Source organism: Capsicum annuum, chromosome 8 (genome assembly GCF_002878395.1).
Source record: "Capsicum annuum cultivar UCD-10X-F1 chromosome 8, UCD10Xv1.1, whole genome shotgun sequence".
Classification (NCBI taxonomy): Eukaryota; Viridiplantae; Streptophyta; class Magnoliopsida; order Solanales; family Solanaceae; genus Capsicum; species Capsicum annuum.
Genome location: NC_061118.1, coordinates 26,984,669 through 27,010,268, shown reverse-complemented (window position 1 = coordinate 27,010,268; position 25,600 = coordinate 26,984,669). Strand labels below are relative to the sequence as shown.

Sequence of the window (25,600 nt, the reverse complement as noted above, 5' to 3'; positions counted from 1 at the left end):
ACCCCTCCTAGTAGATTTTTGGCTATTGAATTCGATAATCAAGAAAGTACAATATCATTGACTCTTTCCCAATAGTTCCACATTGACTTCAATAACTTATCTTTACTGCAACTCCCATCAACTAAACCAAGCTTATTTCTTCCTAGGAGAGAAATGTGCATAGATCTAAACCAAATGGAGAAGTTTTCAATGCCTGATAGTTAAAATGAGATTATTTGAATACCACTAACTTCATAAAGAGAAAGAAATAGCAAATGATTATAAACAATTTCAGAAGTTGTTCCAAGATTTGTAGAACGTTGACTCTTGTAGTGTTTGATGTATGTATTGAGTTGTTTCCAAATTCTTGTGGAACACCATTCAAATATGAAGAGTCCCTAATCGATCAATTTAGCAGAAGTAGAACAAATAAACAATGTCTAAAGCCTGAGGAGAATTCAGTGAGAATAAAACAATTTCAGAAAAATTATTCAAGAAGAGAAAAGTGAATTCAAGAACAAGGTGATTGAAGATAAGCTCTTGAATTGATTGATGTACGTGATCCTTTAATTGATGGTAGGCTCTGATACCATGTTGTAAACTAAAATTGAGTAATCAAAATCTTAAACCATCTAACGAGGATCATACATTGATCATGAGAAAGAAGAAGAAATGCAGTAATAGAGAAGAAGGGGAGGAAGAAGAAGAGAGAATTCCTGTGTTATTGATTAACTGAAAAGTTTGAGTCAAATGTGCAAAGATCAGTATTATATATAGCTGATGTGATGATCAATTACCAAAGAAAACAGTGAAGCGTCTAGTCTCTGTTTTAACTACCATAACTAGCTTTTAAACTCATTGATTAGTTAACTAACTATAGACTAATATACCCTTTTTGTTTAACAAATATGAACAATCCTAAAGCTATATGTTGTGGGCTGCCCTTTGATACAAAAGTGATGAAGAGAAGTGAATTTGGCTTAACTAGGTTATACTAACTGACAATAATATTTCATGAATCATGGCGCATGATCATGAGCTTACATTAGATGCACTAATATATACTCGTTTTGGTACATGACCCAGTATTGAGTACTAATAATAATGTCAGCAATGAACGTTCTTATTAGACATTGCTGAGCTCAATCAACAATTTTAAGAGCATTAATATCTTTTGTAATGGCAGGTAATAATATTAAATTTGCTTAGAGAGTAGTGAAGATGTCAAATTTTAATCCTTAAAAAATACGGCAACGTAGGAGCCTGGGAAATATAAACAGCATAGCATAGTGTATGATATCGCAAACGAAACAGTAGTATTGGTAAAGAAATATCACCAATTATTTTTTCAACTGAAATAAATGAACAAAATATGAAATTAAACATAGACCATTAGGATTAGTTTCAGAACTTCATGAAGAAGTACATACAAGAATCCAAGTGGTTAGAATGATTATTACAACAAGCAAGAAAAAAGCAGTTATTTATATATGAAGCAGCAGCTAACTAAGACACTAACTTTGTTGGTCTACAATATGAACAATCCTAACGCTATATGATTAGAGCTGCCCTTTGATACCATAGTGATCATGAAGAGATAAGAACGTTAATTAGACTAAGTTATAATACTCACTACAATAATAAATAACGCTTCGTGAATCATGGCTCATGAGCTCACTTTAGGTGCACTATCAATAGTTACTTGTGTTGATACATGACCCAGTATCGAGTACTGACAAAAATATCAGAAAACGAACATTCTCGTGAGGCATGGCTGAGCTCAATCAACAATTTTAATAGGATCAATATCTTTGGTAATTGCCGGAATACAACTTGAACTCCTAGTAATCCCACCTTTCTTGTGTGTATCTCTAGGGCTAAGAGACTTGGCTCTACTTTTTCTCAAGATTTCCCTCATGGCCTCAGCCTGGAAAAGAACAGGATATGCCCTACCAAGCCTATTAAACTTAGAACATGCATTCATGTGTTCATATAAAGCCTCTTCTAGCCTTTTACCTCCATTCTTCTCCATCTCTTCCTTCACAGCTTCAGAACACAAACCACAAATCAACTTCCCTGAGTATTTCTCCCTAACTCTCTTAACATATTCCGGTGTGCATTCTTCAGACATGCCACAACACTCACACTTTGCATCTTCAACTTCAGAAATAGGGGGAAGCTTCTTATCGTCGTTGTGATGATTATCGGATACTACTACTGATTCTTTGCTAAGTTCAAATGAGATATCGGAAATTGTTCTTTGGAGACCATCCATGGGAAGTTTTTGAGGCTTGTATGTGACCTTTTTGTTAGAACCAACGATGGTTTCTTCTCTATTCTGTCCCATGAGATAAAGAAATGTTAGCTTTTGGTTTTGCAAGAGTTTAAAGAGGGTTTTCTTGAAGATGATACTATAGATAAAAATTGTATATTAAGCTTCCAATTTATACTCGAGTTTAATATTCATCTCTCTCGAAGGAAACCTATATATGACAAGTGTATGTAGACTATACGTCTCAAGTCAGCATTTAATATATGTGTGCCTTTGGGTGAGTTGGAGGAGAGACAAAGAAAAGGAGAGATGAATCTTGACTCAACTAGATTTTTCATGGATATATACACCAATAATCGGATAAAAATTATTATGTTCATTCTTGTTTTCAAAGTTGAAGTTCCAGTGTATTGATTATAATTATTTTGGTACACACTCACTATATAAATTTCGAAGCTAACATTTAAAAATACATTTTTTTTTCATCATATTAACATCAAAAAAAGATATAACATGTAATTTTTTTTATATATTTTATATATTAAAATTTTTTTTTTTAAATATTAAGTTGATTTAATCGATTTAGCTTCAACATCTAATCAAATTAATTCTCGAAAAATAAAAAATGCGCATAAATTGGAATGGAGAGTATCTACTTAAAGCACCCGAAATCATTAAGCTTACAATGCTTTGTTACTTTAGAGATACTGGGAAATATCATTATCATTGTTGCTGTGGGAAATTAATTTGACAATACTTATTCTCGAATACACAAGAGGGTCAGGTGAATATGCTTTTGCACCTATGAGATGTGAAAGGTTTGTGCCTGTGATCACGGGGACTACCACTCCGACCACCACTTTTTTTAATCTTGTTGGAAGAAAATGAAACCATGGAAAGTAGAAGATAAAGAAAAGAGTATAGCTACCTTTCTATGTCCTTTTTACCTAATAAGAATACATAAATTGAAAAAAAACAATAGTGAAGTTCACGAGAAATAAACAAAAGGCAAAGTCTTTTGCATTTTGGGAAAGATTTAGCTAATCAAGGGGGGAAAACAAGAAAAACAAACAAACTTTAATTGCTTCAGTTTGTGATAAATCACATGAATCTTGAAAATATCAAGAAGCAAAAAGGGTGTTCTGCTAGGCTCAGCTGCTTTAATCAGTGAGGGGTAAGTTTAACTTATTTGTTCTCAAATTAACAGTTTTTGGCTATCTTTTGTAAAGCTTTATTTCCTTACCATATGAGAATATTATACATCGGTTAAGGTGAATTTGTGCATCTAATTAGCTTATTAGTATAAATTATAAAATCATAGTATCTTTGTTTTGGTCTTTGTTTTCATCCTTTGGTTTTAAATAGCATGTTTAAATAAGTAAACTGATAAGAACCAATTTTGACATAGAGTAGAATTTGAAAAAAGAAATGCAGAATCATAAAATTTGAAATCTCTTGATGCAAACATTTGGTTGGAATGAAAATTCATATGTTTAATTATATTTCTTCTTTTCAAAAGGATATCCTAGGAAAACCTCTGGAACGGCTCTAGGATTTAGTTTATTTTTATCTTCAGTTAGAGTAGAGGTAAATCATAAACAAGCAAAATATCTTGGATAAAAATAATTTTTTTTTTTCAAATAAAATTGGACAGGGAGTCTTATTGTTTAAAATTCTTCAAGGAAATTTATTGATCAAGTATGTTGTTGATAGTACACACTCCGTCAATACCTCTTTGTCAAATGAGATTAAAAAGAAGCTGTAAAATGCATAGTCATTGAAATACCTATTTTACCTTTATATTAAAAAGCTGTAAAATACATAATCATTAAAAAAGCTGTTAAAATCAAAGACCCCTCGACTTTGAACAATAATCATTCTCCCTCCTTTTAACTATTTGATTTTTTAAAATACCTATTTTACCCTTATATTTATATCAACATTTGTATCTTTTTTTTATAAAAATATTTTTTTATTTTAAATCTATATAACATATTTTCAATAAAATTTAAAGATTATTTTTAAGATAAAAAATAAAAGTGGAAAATATTAATTGAGTATATAATTTAATGACAAATTATAATGAAATAAATTAGCAAAATAGTAAAAATTAATTTTATTAAAAGGCAAAACTCTAATATATATTTATACATGAAAATAATAGGTAATTATAATTTTATAAATATATTTCAATGTAGGTATACAAATTTTCAAGCCCACCTTTTAACATTATTAGTAAATTCTTTTATAATTAATTACAAACACTACAACAAAATTGTTATATAGCTATGAAATTATTAGCTACGGGATGAAATTCGTCGCTAATTGTTCACCTTTTATGACGAAAATTACATTTCGTATCTACATACATGAAGCACATACTTTTAATGACGAAATATAAAATTTCATAGCAAAGTTTTGTCCTCTAAAGTTTTCCACCAAAAAATATTTTGGCATCATTTATTAAGTATCATTAGTGACGAATTTTAAGTTTTTAGTGACATAGTTTTTTTTATCGCTAATAATGTATCCAATTCGTGACAAACTATATTTTGTCTTGAATTAGTTATAATTTTAGACACAAAAAAAGTTTGTCATAAAAAATAAGTTGTCGCAATAGAGACAAATTAGAGTTTGTTGTTAAATATTGTAAGTTTTAGCTACAAAATTTGATATTTAATTGTGACCTTAGTTTTTGTCACTAATATTATAAGAAATTAATGACGAGCATTTTATTGTCTCTAATCAATCTGTGATTCAGTGACGTCATAATTTTATCACAAAATATGCCATCGTTAAATAGTGACGATTTCAAATTTGTAGCTGAATAATTTAGCTATTTGTGATGAAATTTTTTTATAGCTAAATATAAATTAATCTTTTGCTATTCTTGTTTTATGATTATAGAAAATTCATTGTATATCGATATAGCTATAAAAAACAAGATTCGATCTAATTGTGTGAAGGTGAAGTTAAAGTGGACTTGTTGAATGAAATTTTCGAAATGGTACAAAGTCAATGTGTTAATCGTGTCCCATGTGAAAACATTCTAAGTAGACCGAGATTAAATATGATCAACTAGAGTTTGTAGATATTATTGTAAGTTTACCCACAAAATTAGAAAGAGAGAAGTATTTATTACCTCCTGAAATTGTCACGTTTTATTCATGGTACACCTGAACTTTGCCTAGTCCTAAGTACCCCCTCGATCTTGTTATTTTATTAATTTTGTAAAACTCCAGTTTATTAATTAGTTTATGAAATAAAAATTTCATTTGTTTATTAATTTTGTAAAATTTTTTTTTATTAATCTAAAACGAATTCATCCGTTTATTAATTCAATGTAAAACACCAGTTTCCATTTTTATGAAACTCCTTCAATTTTGTAATCTTAACTATATATATCATATGAGTTATTGTAACTAAAAAAATGTACTAAATATCAAAGCAGATATTTTAAAAAATAATAACAAAACAAATACTAAAGAAACTAAGACACATACTTATAATAAATGTAGTTATATTGGTTATCGATTTTTAGTCTCTAACGATTTGATTTTTGATTTAACTAATAATAAAATAATCATGAAATAAAAAAGTAGTAACTAATATGAAAAAAATCGAATCTTAGTCGCAACCAAAATTCTACTTATTGGGTGTAAAATATATATATATGTGTGTGTGTGGGGGGGGGGGGTGTAAAATAATAATATAGCATAAACTTATTGGGTTATCGGTTTACCCAATAACCCAATATAAAAATAAAAATAGAAAAAATGACCTAATAATTTTTTTCACAAAATCATTAAAAAAATCATTAACCTAATAACGATAAACCAATAACATTTTTATTGATTCAATTTTTGTAACCTCTAACTTAAATTGTTATTTCTTACTCCATTAATTATAATAAGAAACGTGTTTGTGAATGTGAGTCTCCTCAAAATTCTAATCGAAAACACTAATCGAAAACTACTATGAAACACTAACCGGAAAAAAAGTAATTTCATATTTTTAACACACACAAAAAAAATATAAATTTTGAGATAATAGCTTACTTGATTGACGAAAATTCAACCTTTCACTATTTTGGAGTAGAGGAAAACTGAAAAATATAATTTTTTTTAGAGAGAAATAGGATAATTAAAGGTAGAAGTGAGTTATTTTTTAATATATGATAAATATAAAGTAAGTGGACGGTATTTATCCACGTGGACAGCCACATCAACACTTTTTTTCACGTGTCCGCGCGTGTATTACTCGCTGTGGACAGTCAGCAAAAAAAGGTCATGTGATTTACTAAAAACAACAAGTTTGGGGATACTTAGCACAAGTCAAAGTTCAGGGGATAATGTATACTTCTCTCAATTATAAATTTATTTTTCACCATAGTTTTTGTAACTAATAATTCAAATAATTAGCGATGATTGTATTATCATCACTGCTTAAATTTTGTTTTCCAGGACAATATAATACGTATTATTTTAGTAATGTAGAACTTTGACAACCAATGTTTGCAGAACACGATAGGATCAAAAATCATGTGGGTGTCAAGTACCACAACACGAGCTAAAAAATAAAGCAATTTCATGGATTTGAAGTTTCACAAACAACATAAGCATTCACATAAATGTAAAATGTAAGCTTGTCTAATGATCTCAATGTTTTTCTCTCTTTTGTAGAAAGAACTAGATTCAACTCTTAGAAAAATTATGTGTATTCCCGCCTAAAACTCAAGAGTTTGTTACACTTATGTTTCTTATACCTATTATGCTTGCAAAAAGAATGAAGATCATTAGAAAATCAAATCAGTAGCCTGCAGTCAGCTCTGTAGAACCAACTGCATCCCTGTGTTGAAGATGTAAAGCACCCAAAAGGCCTTGCCATGTTTCTCCAGGTACTCCAGCCACTTGAAAATCAAGGAGCTTTCTCAGTTTCCTATAGTATTCTTCTAGTTGTTTGACCTGCTCTGCATGCATCTGCAGGTTCTTCCTTGAGACATGGTCCATGATACTTGAAGGCCTAAAATGACCACCCTCTAGCTGACAACGACTAGTATTAATTCTAGAAGTCATCATCACCTGCACCAACAGAGGGACACACATATCGAGGCTCATCATCATAACTAAAGCAAGTATACATAACTAAAATCATTATAGATCAGGAGAAAAACTTTGGTGCAAGGACTTAAAAGTCGTGTTATTCAGTTCATTTTTGGAATATTCACTTTGTTTTCTCTAGATTATTAAAAACGCTGTTTAACATTCAATATGATTATGTAAGTGTATGTTTATTGTTCACTAGCAACAACCTTTTCATTAAGTTTTTGTTTTCTAAAATTCAGATAATTTCTTCAGAAAACAACAATAGTTGTTGCGTATTCTAGCAAGACGAAACAACCAGGAATGTCTTGTCTTGAAAAACTTTCTGGTAAAATAGCTAAAATGGAGAACATATCAAAATCATCTCGTTATGGCTAAAGTACAATGTTATCAATCTATATTGTGACAAATAATATTCTCTTTGAATGGAACTTTTTTCTATGACGCTATGAAAATACTTATTTCCTAGATTTATCTGAATCTCCAATAACGAAGAACACAAGGGTTGCTAGTCAATTCTAAAACTTCAACAATATCTACTAAATCTCCATTGGTGGAGGTAGAAAGCCCACGTGTAAAAAAGGTGTCTGCTCAAAGCATTTCAGAACCTATATAGCAGTTTCAATATATTTAAAAGTAGTAATCTCAATACCTTGACTATGGCACTATATAGGTTTGTGAAAGCTTCAACCTGAAAAAACTCAGGTAATACTATAGGAAAAAAATATTTAGAAACCAGAAGGTATTAACTTATTGCAAAGCAGTTTAATATTGGGCACTAACTTCTACACTTAAAACGGTATAGTTTGAAAGCCTATCCATCAGATGAGCAAGCACCATCTTGATATCAATAGATGGCTAAAAACACAAAGACATAAGTTTTTCATTATGACATATATTACATAGAAAATGATCTTAAAACACAAATGACAATGCAAATAGTAAGTTCTGATAAAAAAGAACCATCGATTGTTCAATATTTGGAATTGTCACGGAGATAGTTTATAAGTTGCAAGAATTCACTTCACTATGGATCCATAAGTGATGCAGATCCAGTCTTGGATTTTCTTTTGATTGGTATAAAAATACTGAACTTTTGCTTACCTAATATCTTAAGTTGTCAGCCAATCTTCTTGCATTAGAAACAATGTGCATTATTCATTGGCCTCCAAAACCAACATTTTTGTTTGATAACGCGAAGGTTATCATTTTCTTATTTTAACATTCTTACAGAAGGTATGTGTAACAACCTAAGACTACCCCTTAGTCGTCACACAGTGCTTGGAACCACAAGTGATCCCAAGCTAACCTATGAACTGGCATGCTGTTGAGCAACTGATTTATAATGTATAAAATAACTGAGTTTACTGTGTGAAAACATAATTATGTTATAATCTAAATAGTTACAATACTGATAAGGTTTACAATCTAATAAAATTGAGAAAAAAACTCAAATTACATGACTGACTCTGACTTACATCTATAAAAGCTCTACTATACTATCTATAGATAGCTAGGACATCCTCCAACTACCACTAATCAATACATATAAAAATAAATAAATTGTACATGAGCTAAAACTGTCTGGAGTTTTCGAAACAAGAGAACTCATCACCTGCTGGCTGAAAACTACAACTGTCTGATCATGATGTGTGGACTACAAATGGCATCTACATTATGAAAAAATGTAGCCACACAGACGTATATATGGATCAACACTTCTGGAATGTATTGAGTATGCAGGGGTGAATGCACCAAGTAAAACTGTTTTCACACGTTATCTTAAAACATGCATGTTAAGTATAAGTAGACTCACCAATAGGATGGAACAAATAGAAATATAAAAATATCTTAAAGCATGAGTAACAAACATACTTTGATAAGATGGTGAATATCTACCCTTAGTTTCTATAAAACTTAACTTTAATGATATAAGTAGAACTGAAGTTGGGATATAGAAAAATATGAATATTGTATGAATAGTGAGTCTGGAACTACATGACGAAAACTGACATAACATCATAGATCTAAATATACAATTATATTAAGCATGAATACCTAAACATACAGAACCAAACGTAACATATACTAAGCTTATATGATTAACTAAATGACTGATAGATGAATACTGGCCATGTAAGACTAGACTGTACTTAGTTTGAATAACTGGACTGAAACTGTGGAGCACTATGCATATGAGATAAGGACTAATTGAACAACATGAGATGACCAAACATAAATGCCTGTAAATTGTATTATCTGAGAATGCAAAACCAAGCATATAACATGATTCTAAATTAGTCTATAAACTGAAATACCGATAACTGAATAACTGATAATTGTATGCTATGGTCAGAAAAACCTGAAATTGAACTCTGAACTGAATACTGAACTGAGATTGTAACTGAGACTGTGGGAGGTCTCATCTAACCAACATGCCTCAATCTGAGCTAATCGGGGTCCAAACTGTAACCCTAGTTTGAAGAGCATCAGTACCGTGCCACGGGTACTAATGCTGGCTGTGTGGATCCATTAAACTGGTTTCCCGAATGACTAAGGAGTAACCCTATACTATCAGAAAACTCATGAGATATGTGTCAACTCTAACCTGGTAGAAAGACATCTCAAACCTAAGATAGCTACGTAGTTCTGTAACTTAGGGATTGCTACTAAGGGTCAAACCATAAACTGGCAGGAATTCCCCTAACCCTGGGTTCACTCGATGCTGAATCCTACTCCTAACTGAATGAAACTGGAATACTAACTGGTGTATGCACTTTTAACTGATAATTGATAAGCTCAGGTCATGGTATTCTAAAAATAACAGTGCATACAGATTTTGAGGTAATTATTATCGTATAAACTAATACTGGGACTGAAATCGGACTAAGCTAGCTTCGGACTCACAATTGATCATATTACTGACTGAATGATATTTCCTATGGTATAACTGAAATCATTCTGTAGATACTGAAAACTAGGTAACCAGCTAAATTTTTTTGGTATTAATAACCCCCAGCACTCGATAGCTATAATACTAAGACCATACTAAGTCTCTGAGGACGTGATAAATAGTCATTATTTAAAGAAACCCATCACTTGGGTATTTCATCAAACACTTGCAATTCATGGTTTAAGCTAAGTAAGAGATAGTTTTAGGCATGTAGCAATAACATGAATTCAATATTAAAAATCATCAACTAAGTCTTTAATATGGGACAATTCATCAAACACATAGGGACCATAAACTTGTTCATGGGAATGAGCAAGCATGAAAAAATATTATGGTTACACAAATAATTCACAACTTCGGGATATGATATGAAGATCATAACGTTCAAAATATGTATTGGCTCATTCTACTTGAAAACGCATATGCTCTTAATTAGAAATCAAACACATGGGGATCATGAGTTAAACATGGGAGTAGTTAAACCATGAAAATCACATAACTTTCAATATTAGAAACATGGGTTAAGGCTTTAGCATGTGAAAATCATCATTCGAAAATACAAGGCAATTTCAATGAAAACCAATTGTAAACATGATACATAATCTCAAGAAATTTCATGGATATAATACATATTAACATATAAAGATGATAACTTTGAACTTGAAAACGAGCTTTTAGGCTCCATAGGTGAAAGGGAATCCATGGATAAACTCTCACATACCTTAATTAGATGGATTTCTGAAGAACTCATGAATTTAATGTAGAAAGCTTGACTTTGAAATTGAAAGCTTGACTTGGAAACCTTGGAAATGTTAATGAAAGCTTTTTATTGAAATTCTTGGATTAGGAATCTTAATTTCTTGATTGTATTGAAGAAACTTTGATGAAGTTCTTGGTTTTCTTAAGGGAGCTAGGGTTTTCCTGAAGAGAAAAAGATGAGAAATCATGTATGTAATGCTTTTAGAGGCTGAAATTAAGTGTTATGGTCGGATTTGAGTAAGGGAAAGTGACCAAAAACTTAGACCCTTTAGGAACTGAAATAGCATGTGAAATAGTTCATTGACATGGTTGCCATAGTGTCGTATTGCTAATTGCGTCTATGACCGACATGCCGCATCTCAATCACGTCGTCTTACTACCTCTCACAAAAAATACCATAAGTTTTTGCATATCGAATTAAGGCAAAATTGGTATCGTTGAAAAGCTAATTTAATTATCTACAATTTGGTGGGTATTGAGCTATAAAATTCCATGTATGTAAAAAGTTATACACGTTCAAAGTAAACCCTTGTAGAATCAAATACCAAACTTTGGACGAATCAAAAGCTCTAAGCTCAACTTTGTTCTAAGTGATTCTTATGAACATTTCTCACCTCAAAAGAACATCAAACACGAGGATAAATATCATGAAACTTATTTTCACACGAGAATCATTTAGATTATATCCTATACACGTAGGAACGATGGTTCAAAGACTAGCCCAAAAATGCGAGGTATTACATTATCTCCCCCTTGGGAACATTCGTCCTCAAATGAGACTGGTTAGACTGAAAGTACTGTGCAAAGATAACTAAGATCATATTCTAAAATAAATGATGTGTAACATGATTGCATAATTGATTCTGAAATATAATACATGGACTAAATATCATAAACTAAACTGATTTCTTAAATACATGCAATGACATGAGAGTGATTATAAGGTTGAGATAGAAACGAAAGAGTCAACTAATAAGTAACTATTACTTCAAGCTGGATCCTATTTCATGAAGAAAAATAAAAGGTTTAGGAAATGAATGCTCGGGGTATTATAACACATCTCCCCCTTTGGATACTTCGTCCCCCGAATAATACTGACTTAGCTGAAATACTAAGAAAAGACTGAGATAATGCATAGGAAACTTGCAAACTGAATCATGACTAAATATTTGGGATCTGAAACTAATGCATGATGCATGAACTGAGCCGAATTCATAAATTACATGGATGCGAATGAATTACCTCTCGAAATATCCATAGTTATGAGAATTTTGAATTGTATGACTAGATGGAAAGATGGAAAGCCATAGGAACTTATTCGTTTGACTACTAGAGTAGATTGCTGGCTATACAAACTTAATTATACTAAAAGCTTATACTCAACTATACATACCACTTGTTCATTAACATGACATTCAAGCCTATCTTCATAACCACACATGAACTTGTAGGAAAATAACCACAAAAGCATCTTTCTCATTTTCTCTAAACCTCTATCCTAAAAACTTTCATGCATTAGCCCAAGAAAACACACATAGAATTTCAATTAATCATGACATAAGGAGAGGTCACTGAAACTTAGAACATAAGGACCTGAAACATGAAAGGATAACTTTGACACTTAAATGAGGCTTGAGGAATAGAGTATCAAAAGCATGAATTCATCAAAGAGAGCTAAACTGATGACATACATGACATAATCTGAATTTTGCTAATCATTAGGAGTGTAGAATGAGCACCTAGATCTGAACATACTGTGAAACATGAGTACATGAGTCATGACCTGCTTGACCTGGGTTTGGAGTTCATGATATCATGGAATATGATTCGTACTGCTGAGTGAACTGGAACTCCTTATACTAGGAACTGGAAGCATATATGATTTTCTATTAAGTGCATGAATATGAGCTGTGATGATGGAGCGACATATAAGACATGAGTAGATGTTGTGAAGATCGAAAATCTTTGCACTGAGATAAGAATGGGTTGGGAATCATCCTCCCTTACTGCTTTTCTACACATACTGGCACTACTACTAGAATCTGAGAGCCTGACTTGGTTACTTGTTCTATCATCTCCCCTTTAGACTAAAGCTATCATCTTAAGTCTGTGGACCCCTTTAATAATTCTAAACTAAACTGCAACCACTGTACTCTTAGTTCACACCATCTAGAGCTTCAACTCTTCTTTTTATTAGCTCAATTATCAAAGATTTAAACTTAGCTTTTAACACTTAACATGGATATCCCAAACCTTCAATGAACCATACTAACTTCCTTCATAGCCTACTAACATCATATCTAAACCATGAGAATTACCATCACACCTGAACATCAACAACATATACTTTCGACTTAATAAACTTAAATTCTTACATACACTATTTTCAAGCCTACTGATTTACCTTTCGTACAACTATCCCCATGACTATATAATCTTCTCAATCTGGATAACGCTATTCCAACTCTACTACTGCTAAATTCTAGGTTCATGCTTTTAACTCTAGATCACATACAGTCATAGGTTTCTGAGGAGGAATTTGAAAGCACGTCTGACTTTGCCTTAGTGCATGATTTTTCCAAAACATGAATAAAGTCCTTCAAACTTTGGAACTTAAAAGAATTGAGGGGATATATTCGAGTCTACATACAATCCCATAACTGTCTGTAGAGACTGTCTGAGAAAACTCTGTCTGTAGGAATTTGAGCTTACCAATTTTTGTTACCTAAAAAAGAAGGCAGCAATAGCATGAATAGAGCATGATGAGAATCTATATAAGTTTCTTAGAGAACCTTTCTATAGCACAATCTGAGACATAAAAGAAGGGAAATATTTCCTAAATGCCATGTAGCCTCTTAAAGAAAAGTACAGACGTCTCCATACTATTCCGCAAGACTCTATAGACACAACTTCGTAGACACCCTAGCACACTTGAACTCTGTGCTCTGATACCAAGTTTGTAATGACCCAAGACTACCCCTTAGTCATCATACGATGCTTAAAACTACAAGTGATCCCAAGCTAACCCATGTACTAACATATTATTGAGCAACTAATTTATAATGTATAAAATAACTGAGTTTACTATGCGGAAACATAATCATGTCATAATCTGAATAGTTACAATACTGATAAGGTTTACAATCTGATAAAATTGAGAAAAGAACTCAAATTACATGACTGACATCTATGAAGCCTCTACTATACTAACTATATATAGCTGGGATATACTTCCAACTACCACTAATCAATATATATGAAAATAAATGAACTGTACATAAACTAAAACTATCTGGAGTTCCCAAAATAAGAGAACTCATCACCTGTTGTCTAGAAACTGCAATTGTCTGATCATGATATGCGGGCTACAAATGGTACCTACATTACGAAATAATGTATCCACACAGACATATATGTGGATCAGTACTTCTGGAGTGTACTAAGTATGCATAGGTAAATGCAACAAGTAAAATTGATTTCACACATAATTTTAAAATATGAATGCTAAGTGTAAGTAGACTCGCCAATAGGCTGGAATAAACTGAAAGCTGAAAATATCTTAAAGCATAAGTGACAAACATACTCTGATAAGATACTGAATATCTACACTTAGTTTCTGTAAAACTTTACTTGAATAATATAGGTAGAACTGAAGCTGGAATATGGTAAAATATGAATACTATATGAATACGGAGTCTAGAACTATGTGATCAAAATTGACATAACATTGGGAATATGAATATACAATTATATTGAGCACGAATGCCTAAACATATAGAACCAAATGTAATATATACTAAGCTTATCTTATTAATTGAATGAATGATAGCTGAATACTACTCATGTAAGTCTGAACTGTACTTAGTCTAAATAACTGGACTAAAACTGTAGAGTACTATGCATATGAGATAAGGACTAACTGAACAACATAAGATAACCAAACATGAGTGCCTGTAAACTGTATTATCTGATAATACAAGACCAAGTGTATAACATGATTCTAAAATAGTTTGTAAACTGAAATACTGAAACACTAATAACTGATAACTATATGCTATGGTGAAGCAAACCTAAAACTAAACTCTAAAATGAATATTGAACCTAGACTATAACTGAGACCGTGGGAGGTATCATCTAACTGACATGCCCCAATCTGAGCTAATCAGAGTCAAACCTGTAACCCTAGTTGGAAGGGTGTTAGTACCATGCCACGGGTACTAACGTTGGCTGTGTGGATGCACTAAATTGGTGTTCTGAAGGACTAAAGAGTAACCTTATACTGGTAGGAAACTCATAAGATATGTGTCAATCCTAACCTGGTAGGAAGACATCTCAAACCTATGCTGGCTACTTAGTTCTGTAACTCAGGGATTGCTACTAAGGGTCAAACCCTAAACTAGCAGAAATGCCCCTATCCCCGGGTTTTCTTTGTCTTGAATCCTACTCTTATCTGAATGACACTGTAATACTAACTGGTGCATGTACTATTAACTGATAACTTATAAGCTTAGGTCATGGTATTCTAAAAATAACAGTGCATACAAATTCTGAGGTAACTATTAACATATGAACTGATACTGGGACTAAAATCAAATTGAGCTAACTTAATCGGACTCATAACTGACCATATTGCTGACTAAATGATATTTCCTATGGTATAACTGTAATCATTCTGTAGATACTAAAAACTAGGTAACCAGTTAAATTTTGGGTATTCATAACCCCCAGGACTCGATAGCAACAATTATAAAACCGTACTAAGGCTCTGAGGACATGATAAATAGTCATTATTTAAAGAAACTCATCACTTGGGAATTACATCAAACACTTGTAATTCATGGTTTAAGCTAAGCGTGGGATAGTTTTAGGCATGTAGCAACAACATGAATTCAATATTAAAAATCACCAATTAAGTCTTTAACATGGGACAATTCATAAAACACATAGGGACCATAAACTTGTTCATGGGAATGAGCAAGCATGCAAAAATATCATGGTTACACGAATCAATTCACAACTTCGGGATTTTGATATGAAGAACATAACATTCAAAATATTTATTGGCTCATTCTACTTGAAAACACATATGCTCTTAATTTGAAATCAAACACATGGGGATCATGAGTTAAACATGGGAGTAGTTAAACCATGAAAATCACATAACTTTCAATATTAGAAACATATGTTAAGGCTTTAGCATGTGAAAATCATCATTCAACATATCAAGGCAATTTCAACGAAAACCAATTGTAAGCATGATACATAATAGAATTTCAAGAAATTTCATGGATATAATTTGTAATAACATATAAAGGTCATAAGTTTGTACTTGAAAAAGAGCTTTTGGGCTCTATGGGTGAAAGAAAACCCATGGATGAACTACGACATACCTTAATTAGATGGATTCTTGAAGAAATCATGAATTTGATGTAGAAAGCTTGACTTTGAAATTGAAAGCTTGACTTGGAAGCCTTGGGAATGTTATTGAAAGCTTTTTCTTGAACTTCTTGGATTAGGAACCTTAATTTCTTGATTGTATTGAAGAAACTTTGGTGAATTTCTTGGTGTTCTTGAGGGGGATAGGGTTTTCTTGGAGAGGAAAAGATGAGAAATCATGTATCTAATGCTTTTGGGGGCTGAAATTAAGTGTTATGGGTAGATTTGGGTAAGAGAAAGTGACCAAAGTGCCCCTAGACCCTTTAGGAACTGAAATAGCATGTGAATAGTTTAGTGATGTGGTTTTCATCGTGTCGCGATGCTAATCAAGTTGATGACTGATATGTCGCGTCCCAATCGCGTCGTCTTACTGTCTCTTATGAAAAATGCCATAATTTTTTGCTCGGGTATTGAATTAAGGTAAAATTGGTATCGTTCGAAAGATAATTCAAATATATACAATTTGATGGGTCTTGAGCTACAAAATTCAAAGTATATAAAAAGTTATACACATTCAAAGTGGACCCTTGTAGAATAAAATACCAAACTCTGGATGAATCAAAGGCTTTAAGCTCAACTTTGTTCTAAGTGATTTTTATGAAAATTTTTCACCTCGAAAGCACATCAAACACGAGGATTAATTTCATGAAACATATTTTCACATGGTAATAATTTATATTATAGCTTATACATGTAGGAATGACAGTTCAAAGACTAGCCCCAAAATGCAGGGTATTACAGTATTTGTTTAAAAGGCTTCAACTTAGAGAATTCAATAATAGATGTAGTGGCTGAGGTTCTCTGTGACAAATGTGGAGATTTTCAGGCCTTGGAATACTTGAGAGCTATAATAAAGAAACACGACATCACACCAAGGAAGACAACGTATGAACTTTTGATACAGAATATATTAGGTATGTTGATGTTGTTGTTGCAGATAGTAATGTAAGATCATAACCTTGGGATCCCACCAATCATGGCATTTTTACTTCTACTTTTTGATATTACAGTTAAAGGAAATCCAATTTTATGATTGAACAATCTTACAAAACTGAAATTATGGGCAAGTACCTAGTAATGTTTCAAGAGTTTGTAAATGGTACTCATCAGGGAAGACTTGAATAATGTAATCCATCAAATATCCCTGTGCAATCTCATCTTTACAATTGATAACCTAAACATAACATGAGGTAACCATGAGTAAGAATATTGTAAAAATTTTAGGTTAACTAAGTAACATAAACTGGATGGCACAGAGGTAGAAACCTGCTCAAAAACTCTTAGAAGCACCATGTCTTGTTCAAATCAAGGTCAATTCCCTCAATTTGACTTAGAACATGCAGGTTCTTCCCCATCTACTAAATATTAGAGAAAAATAAAAATCCTGACATAAGTGCACACATCTGTTGCTTATTTTAGTTGCTAGTAATCATGCCTAAAATAATAGCTCATTACAAGATCACGAAGCTCGTTTCTTTTTTTTCACATTTTTTTCCCGTGCAAGTCCCTGTAGACCAGAAAGCCCGATGCAACCCTCAACTCATGATCAGCAAAAAAATATGTATCATTTAGAAGCATTAAAACACCTGCATGACCATAAAGTTTTCCCTCATGATTTTCTTTTACCTTCATGACATGCAGGCATTGTAGCATTATTCATGTCAAAGTATGAGCGCAGTTGCAACATTCACAGATATTTTAATCAACCTGATGTTGTATTCGTATCCAAAGTTTGTTTATTTTTGTGAAATATTAGAGCACGAATTCTTCTGCATCCATGATAGTGTCGGCATCCCTGTGGTCAGGGGTATCTAATTAAACGTTCATTTTTGGGAATTTTCTTCCATAGCACGTAAACTTTGCAACTCAACCATTGCTAGGTGACTTACCTAATTCGAGCTTCTGAGGAAGTTAACCCTTCAGCTTCTTGGCACCTGAAAAGCAAACAACCCAAAAACCTATGTATTATTGGTGCACCAGTCAATTTCAAAAATCTTGATCTTAATTCTATTCTAGGAAGTGAACAACAATGATCAATGACAGACGAAAAATGCTGATGAAAGGCACTGGCAATTGCTGGAGACTTATTGTCTTCTTGGGTAGATAGAAAAAAACCACTCCATAAAATTCTATTGAACAACTTCTTTCATTCTTAATATCAGGCTTTAATTTATCAAATACATCAGTAAGATCTTTATCAGCCCACAAGTTGAGCCAACCATGCGTGTCAATGAATACAAAAATTGATGAAAGTTTCTCTGGTTTTCCATCTTCATACAAAGTAAGCAAGATACCAGAGTGTGAAGCAAGAGACTGTACAGGCTTATCAAATGCTATCATTAGATAATTAAGATGGTGCCAGGATATCCTAGCCTACGAGTGTGCTCCTCTCTGCTTGTGCTTTCTGATCCAATTTTCTAGGACCTAATAAAGTTGGATCAAGTATATCAGGTCTACAAAATAATAGAATGGAGCTATAATTTGAGCAAGATGATAACAAGATGGTAGCAACATTTTACGCTACCAAACATGAATATATGGCTGACAAATAACTCCAAATTTTAATCACCAAAATTTGAAATAAAATAAGCAACTGAACAAGAAAAAGTAGATATGCATACTGATGGAAAAAATAACTGCAACATATAGGCAAACTATCCTATTAGTTTCCATGAAAATTAAAATATTCCCTCGAGCATCAAAACCATCTAGCTGGTTCACAATTTCAAACATGGTCCGTTGAACTTTATTGTCTCCCCATACTCTATCATCAAATCGTGCACCTCCAATGGCATCTACTTCTTTGAAAAATACAATGCAGATCTTCTTGGAGTTTTCCATTTGTTATATCAATTGAGTTAATGCTAAAGTTGAACCTAAATGATCAATTGAGTTAATGCTAAAGTTGAACCTAAATGAGTTCAACAAAAAGACTGTATTCTTTGAATAAGACGACTTTATTGTTGTTCCAAGGCTCTCTTTCATTATGAAGTATATGAATTATACGTATAAAATAAAAAACCATATCCAACTTTACACATAAATTCTATCTATCTAATGTGACAACAAGCTAGCCTTGAAGTTTAAGTTATCACCAAATGAAACAAAGGCAATTTCAACAGTTTCCAGTCTTGGTCTCTATGTTTTTTGAGTGTATGTCATGGAACCTTCTGTTATAATAAATATTCCACGATACAACTTCACATACAAATAAATAAAATTAGTCATACCTCAATCTATTTGGCTAGTTTTGGCCACCTAGATGTGATGTTGTAGTTAAACACCTCTTGCAGAAAAATTTGGAACCTTTCAATAAACAGAGCATATACTATGTCAACCTATAGCACATCAGAGATTCCATGTTAGTATATCACGTATGATGAAATTTCAAATTGTCAGAAAAAAATACAACGACAATACTCAATACTGGTTGTCGAGTATATATGTTTTATTTAAGAAAAGCTATCATCTCACCCTACACACAAGTCATTGGAAAGGAAAACAAAATAAACAAAAGTAATGAACTAACTGAATTGACCAAGAAAGAAATGTCCGTTGCCAAATTTGTGGAGAGATTTTTTGAGGTAAGCGAATTGTGCTCCTGGTACAAGTACTAATAAATTCATCAACTTACATGAGAAATATTTAACAAAGAATATATGATGAGTTTTAAACAAAAAAAGTTCTATTCTCACCAGTAAATATCTATACATTTTTTTGAATGATCCATACACTTCTGGGATAAATGTATCACTGTAAGCTATTAATTCTTTAGAAAATTTCTTCTTTTCAAGATCCTGCATCAATTTGCTGATGACATTTTATCAATTTATGACGTGATTTTACTAGACTGATATGTAAAAATAATGATAAGGTAAACAGTTTAGGCAACTTCTTTAGTATACGCATAGGGTCTTCTTCAAGTCCACGCTTAATTTCTCAAGGTTAACTTGGTAAGGCTTTGTGAAAAGAAATGGTATTTTGGTAGCTTACTTATATGTCCGATTAGATCTAACTTATGGATATTGTCACAATCTATGGTTGCTTTAAAAGGTTTAGATCTTTTTCGAATGAAACTTATAGTAAATGTAGAAGGATGTTTCCCTAAGTCTTCCCATTCTGTGCTTGAGGTGTGTGATGATCTTTTTAATCTCGTCAAACTCCAATTAAAGAATGGCTCCTAGTTTTTGTAGTTTTTCTAACTTGAAGAGATCTCTAAAAGGAGAAACTTACATACCGAAGTTCTTCAGTATTTCCAAGTTGCTTAAAGGACTCAACTCCAACTTATATGTGATCTGATGTATTGAAGGGAAAAAGATAAGCTCTGCAATTTTTTTAGCTCCTATATAGTACTTAGAAAAGTCAAGTACAAGAAGAAATTCACCCTCAAATCAAGTGTTTGAAAGAATATAGTTAGGGGATATATTATGCCTTCACATCCTGACATTCTTGAAAAGAACAAAGCTGATCTAACATACTGAAATGACTTATCATCAGTAGACAAATACTTCTGAACATCATTGTTGTCTATGATAATGATAGTTTGCATATTGTGTGTGTTGATGTTGCTTTAGCTAAAGAAGGGCAGCACATTGATTGATGCAAATACTGAGGATAAACTATCTTGAGAAAGTTTTCCTCCTTTGCTTTTGACAAACATATATCTCGCATGAGATCATAAAGTCGACAATATTTGATTCTTCCAGTTATTTCCTCTAGTTGCACCTGAACCATGTACCTTTGAGCTAACCCATGCAGATAACATTCCCCTATCTCCATCATTATTGTTTCCTCTTCTTGGTTATCTTCTAATGAGATAATATCTTCAACAACCCATAGATGATATAACCTTTATGCTGAAATCTTTTAATCCTTTGGAAAGTTGTCCAAGTACATAAAACTCAGCTTAAGCTGATATGCTAAATCATAATAACTTAAAGCCAGGACACTATGAATTCCTCCATCATGTTGAAAACTTTCACCACTCATGTGTACATTAAGGTTTTGACTCGTTCCTCTCCACTCATCTATTTTTGGTCTTCTAGACAAAAGTTCAGTAAGCACTTATGCAAGTTTTAATAATAAGTCCTTGATGACCTACAACCAAACGACAATTAAAATAATAGCACTTATGCATAATTTTTGCTGTAAATCATTAATACTCAGTTCTTATTGGCAACTAGTTCTAAGTATTGATCATATAGTTTTTCTACTGTTGTTATTGCTCCTGGATATATTTTTTACTATCTTGATTTGGACTCAATAATAAAGAAGAATGGATACACACGATTACTCATTTGGGGCAGAGATCTAGTTGATTAATTGATTAATTTACACAAAATAATTATTATCTCATTTAAGGCATCGTATGGCTCTGTTACGGGCTCTGTTATGAATGTACTATAATTACATATTGTGTTTGAGTAGAATTTTGCAAATCAATGGCACCAGGAGGAGGTGTCTTTAGGCAAACTACACTTACTAGGGGAACTATTCAAGAAACTCAATCACCGGAGGAATCAAAGAGTCGTACTTCCATTGTTAATACATGTAATACATTCAAATCAACTATATATATATATATATATATATATATATATATATATATATATATATATTTTGAAAAAGGTAATTTTTATTCTAAACAAAGGAATACACAAGAAGTATTTTAGTATGACTTACAACCAAAATTACAGAAGATCCTTCTATAGGATCTCATAAGTAATCTAAAATTATAGGAAATATCCTCTTCATCTTTAGGATATTCATGTGTAGACCAAAAAAAAGGACCAGACAATTCATTTTCAGATTCTGTATAGTGCAACTCTTATTTTCAAAGCATCTCTGGTTTCTCTCCATCCATATAGTCCACCAAATGCAGGCTGGCTGGGAAAAATTTTCATTTCTCCCTATATCTTGATTTCCTTCTCTATTCTAGCAAGATAGTGCTTCATTGATACTCCTTGGCATAGTCCACTTATGTCTCTTATATTAATGAAAATCTTCCATAACTTAGCAGTCTTTTTACATTGTAGAAAGAGATAATTTATTGTCTCCAACTCTCATTAACATAGAGAACACCTAGAACATATATATGGAAAGCTCTTTTCATAAGGTTGTCTTGAGTCAACGCAGCTTGTTTGTCTAGAATCCAAGTGAAGCATGCTACCTATAAAGGCACCTTAAATTTCCAAATCATCTTCCAAGGCTAACCATCGACATATGGACCTGCACTCAATAATATAAGCTGAGCCAACTGTAAACCTTCCTTGCTTGTCTAGTAACCAAAACAATAGATTATTATTACTTGAGTTTAGATCTTTGTGCTGCTCCAGAATGTTGAATAATTCAGTTACTCTGTTGACCTCCCAATCATTAAGATTTCTCCTGAACCTAAGCTCTTATCCCTGGCTGTCTATCATTTCTCTGATTTTGGACCTTTTTTGTAAATGTAAATTGAATAAATTAGGGAATATGATTTTCAGAGTCTTGTTCCCCACCCAAACATCTTCTCAGAACTGAGTCCTCCTTCCATTTTCCACCTTTATTTGGCAGTTCCAGCTTCTCTTGGCTTGTTCTGCTACACTCTTTGAGTTTTTTCTTTCACTTGTTTAAGCTTACTGGCTAAGATAAAATCATGCCTTCCCCTAAATGTTTTGCCCCTCGAATTGATTTTTCAAATTCAACCAAGGCTTTTTTTTGACAATTAGACATTCAGGGAAATACTAATCACACTTAGGTAATACACTACTAGCAACACCAATACACTTGGAATGAAATGCAGTAGGGCAGTTGTTGTTTACCAATATCGGTTCCCAGTTGCTTCCTTCTATTTGCCATATCCACTGTCCAGTCAAGTCTAATTACATAAACTCCGATTGTTTTCATTCATTCAAAAAGTCTACCATTTATTTTAATGTAAGTGATAAGAGGTGTTTGTGGGCACTTTATTTTGATTGTACTAACTATCTGCATACAAAAATCTGAGAGGTGTTCAAAAGCAAAATAGAATGAGAGAAAGTTTACATAACGATTAAGAAACGAATGACATTTCCACATGACCAACTATTATAGCACCCAAATAATCCTCCTTTAATCTAAACATCATTCATGATATGCAATACTTGTGATCGTAATCTATACATCTTATTTCCTGCCTAATCCATAAAATACTATAAAAACTCATAAGTTTTATATATGTATCAGATATCAAATATGATGTTACTCTTCCTAAAATCATATAATTTACTTACTGAATACCATATTATTGAACAACTCGGGCCTTCAGGGATGCTTCAACATAACAAAATTAGAAATCCAGTAAAATTTCACTATTGACCTCCACTCCAGCCTATACACCCAAAAGAATGTGATAAAAAGGTTTTCGGGAAGAAGGACAATTTATAGCTTCCTGACTAACAAAAAAAATCTAGCTTACCTCATCAATATAAGGCTTTGACTAGCTGTCCCACATATGAGGTGGGAGTTTCCCACCCCATGAATCAAATATGTGGATGCAATGAGCTCCAGACTCTACTTGATAAACAATATACTCAGCAATTGCTTTTGATTAATGAGATAAAAGAGCCCTCAAAATATGTGGAGCAGTATGACACATGTCCTTAATTTTTATCTATGTGAGAGTTGTACCTCCTTCAACTACATAGGTAGGAATTGTCTAAGAAGCTCCGACAAAACCCAAAATAGCAGCTTGCTGTCCAACATAACATTTTGTGGAAAGGGAATAAATACCTTAGTTTTTAACATTTTGTCCCATTTAACTTTTCATCAAGAGACATCACCATAAAAATCCTATTAGCACAAATAACATAGAACCAATAAAAATACCTTTTTTCGCAACATCATAACTTAGTCTCCCACAAATTAAAGTTTATCCAAGTTAATGGAGCGCAATGATTTCAATCCCTCTTCAAAACAAATGGGAGACTGAATGACTAGGCCTCTAACATCTTTAATGTCAAATTAGACACCAAATACAGGCTGGGGGGTAAGTGTGTTCGAAAAGATGGTTACTCCATTTGGATGAAAAGCTTCCAAAAGCTGTGAAAAAATTTCCATAATGATTTTGGTTGTCTCTGATCTCTCTCTGAAGGATGATGTTTCTCTGTAAGCTTTTGGTAAATAACCATATACCTTCCCACTTGACGCATCATCTATGCAGGCGGATGACTCACCCATTCTCTTCTTGCAGCCTTCACTAAAAATGGATCTAGAAAATAGTACATTTGGAAGTACAATATTTAATGTCCCACAAAGAATTCAAAAGATGAACTGAATTGAAGTGCCATAGAAACCTGGTAGTTTGACCGAGTCCCCTCACCTCCAGCGTATACGAAAGAAGGAGCTTATAGATATATAAACACCATGCATTCTTATAAAGAGAGAGATTTTGCATTTATAGAGGAAAAATAATCGTAACTTTGCAATTCTACTAATAGTGGTTGACACCAAGATTCAGGGATTAGAGCACCATTTTAAGTCAATCTTAGCATTTTCTTATTATGAAAGGGAGGGAATAATTGAGCTCTGGATTCACTTTCTTGAAGACTACGACATCAAAAAAAATTGATCTAATATACTACCAGAGGCACAATCATAAGCTAGTTACTAATATCCAGAGGGATAAAACAAGTTATACCATTGCCTTTTTGAAAGGATCTGAAAATATATTACATATCAATAACCTTCTTGAAAAAAAATATATTACATATTGATCCGAAAGTACTAAAATGAAATAAGTTGTACACACCATAGTGATCAAGACATAACTGTAAAGGTACTCTATTTTTTACACCAAATTTTTTTCGATCAAGTAAAACATATCATTGACATTTGATAGTAACAAGGCCAACTTGGAAACCAAGTTTTAAGAGTGATAAAGCATTTGAGCAAATGTAATGCTACATAGCAACAGATAATTGTTATGTGTGCTCATCAATCTTCTAATAGTTCAAAGAAATGTTATTAGCTCTCCTATATTCTCTTTGTTTTGTTAATGAATTTTTAACTTAGTTGGTTGTTAAGACACAACAAAAGAAAGAAAAACTTAAAGATTTCCATTCTTTATCCTGTGTATTA

The 25,600-nt window shown here is 32.5% G+C and overlaps 1 protein-coding gene and 1 pseudogene across 1 annotated transcript; both read right to left on the bottom strand.

Moving 5' to 3' along the window:
• Positions 1-1,352: 1,352 nt before the first annotated feature.
• LOC107857275 lies at positions 1,353-2,494 on the bottom strand. Its single transcript, XM_016702202.2, has one exon. It carries the CDS (start codon positions 2,324-2,326, stop codon positions 1,760-1,762), a length of 567 nt encoding a protein of 188 aa, XP_016557688.1. The 5' UTR covers positions 2,327-2,494; the 3' UTR covers positions 1,353-1,759.
• Positions 2,495-23,251: 20,757 nt separating this feature from the next.
• On the bottom strand, positions 23,252-24,675 carry LOC107861643 (annotated as a pseudogene).
• Between the last annotated feature and the right edge of the window lie 925 nt (positions 24,676-25,600).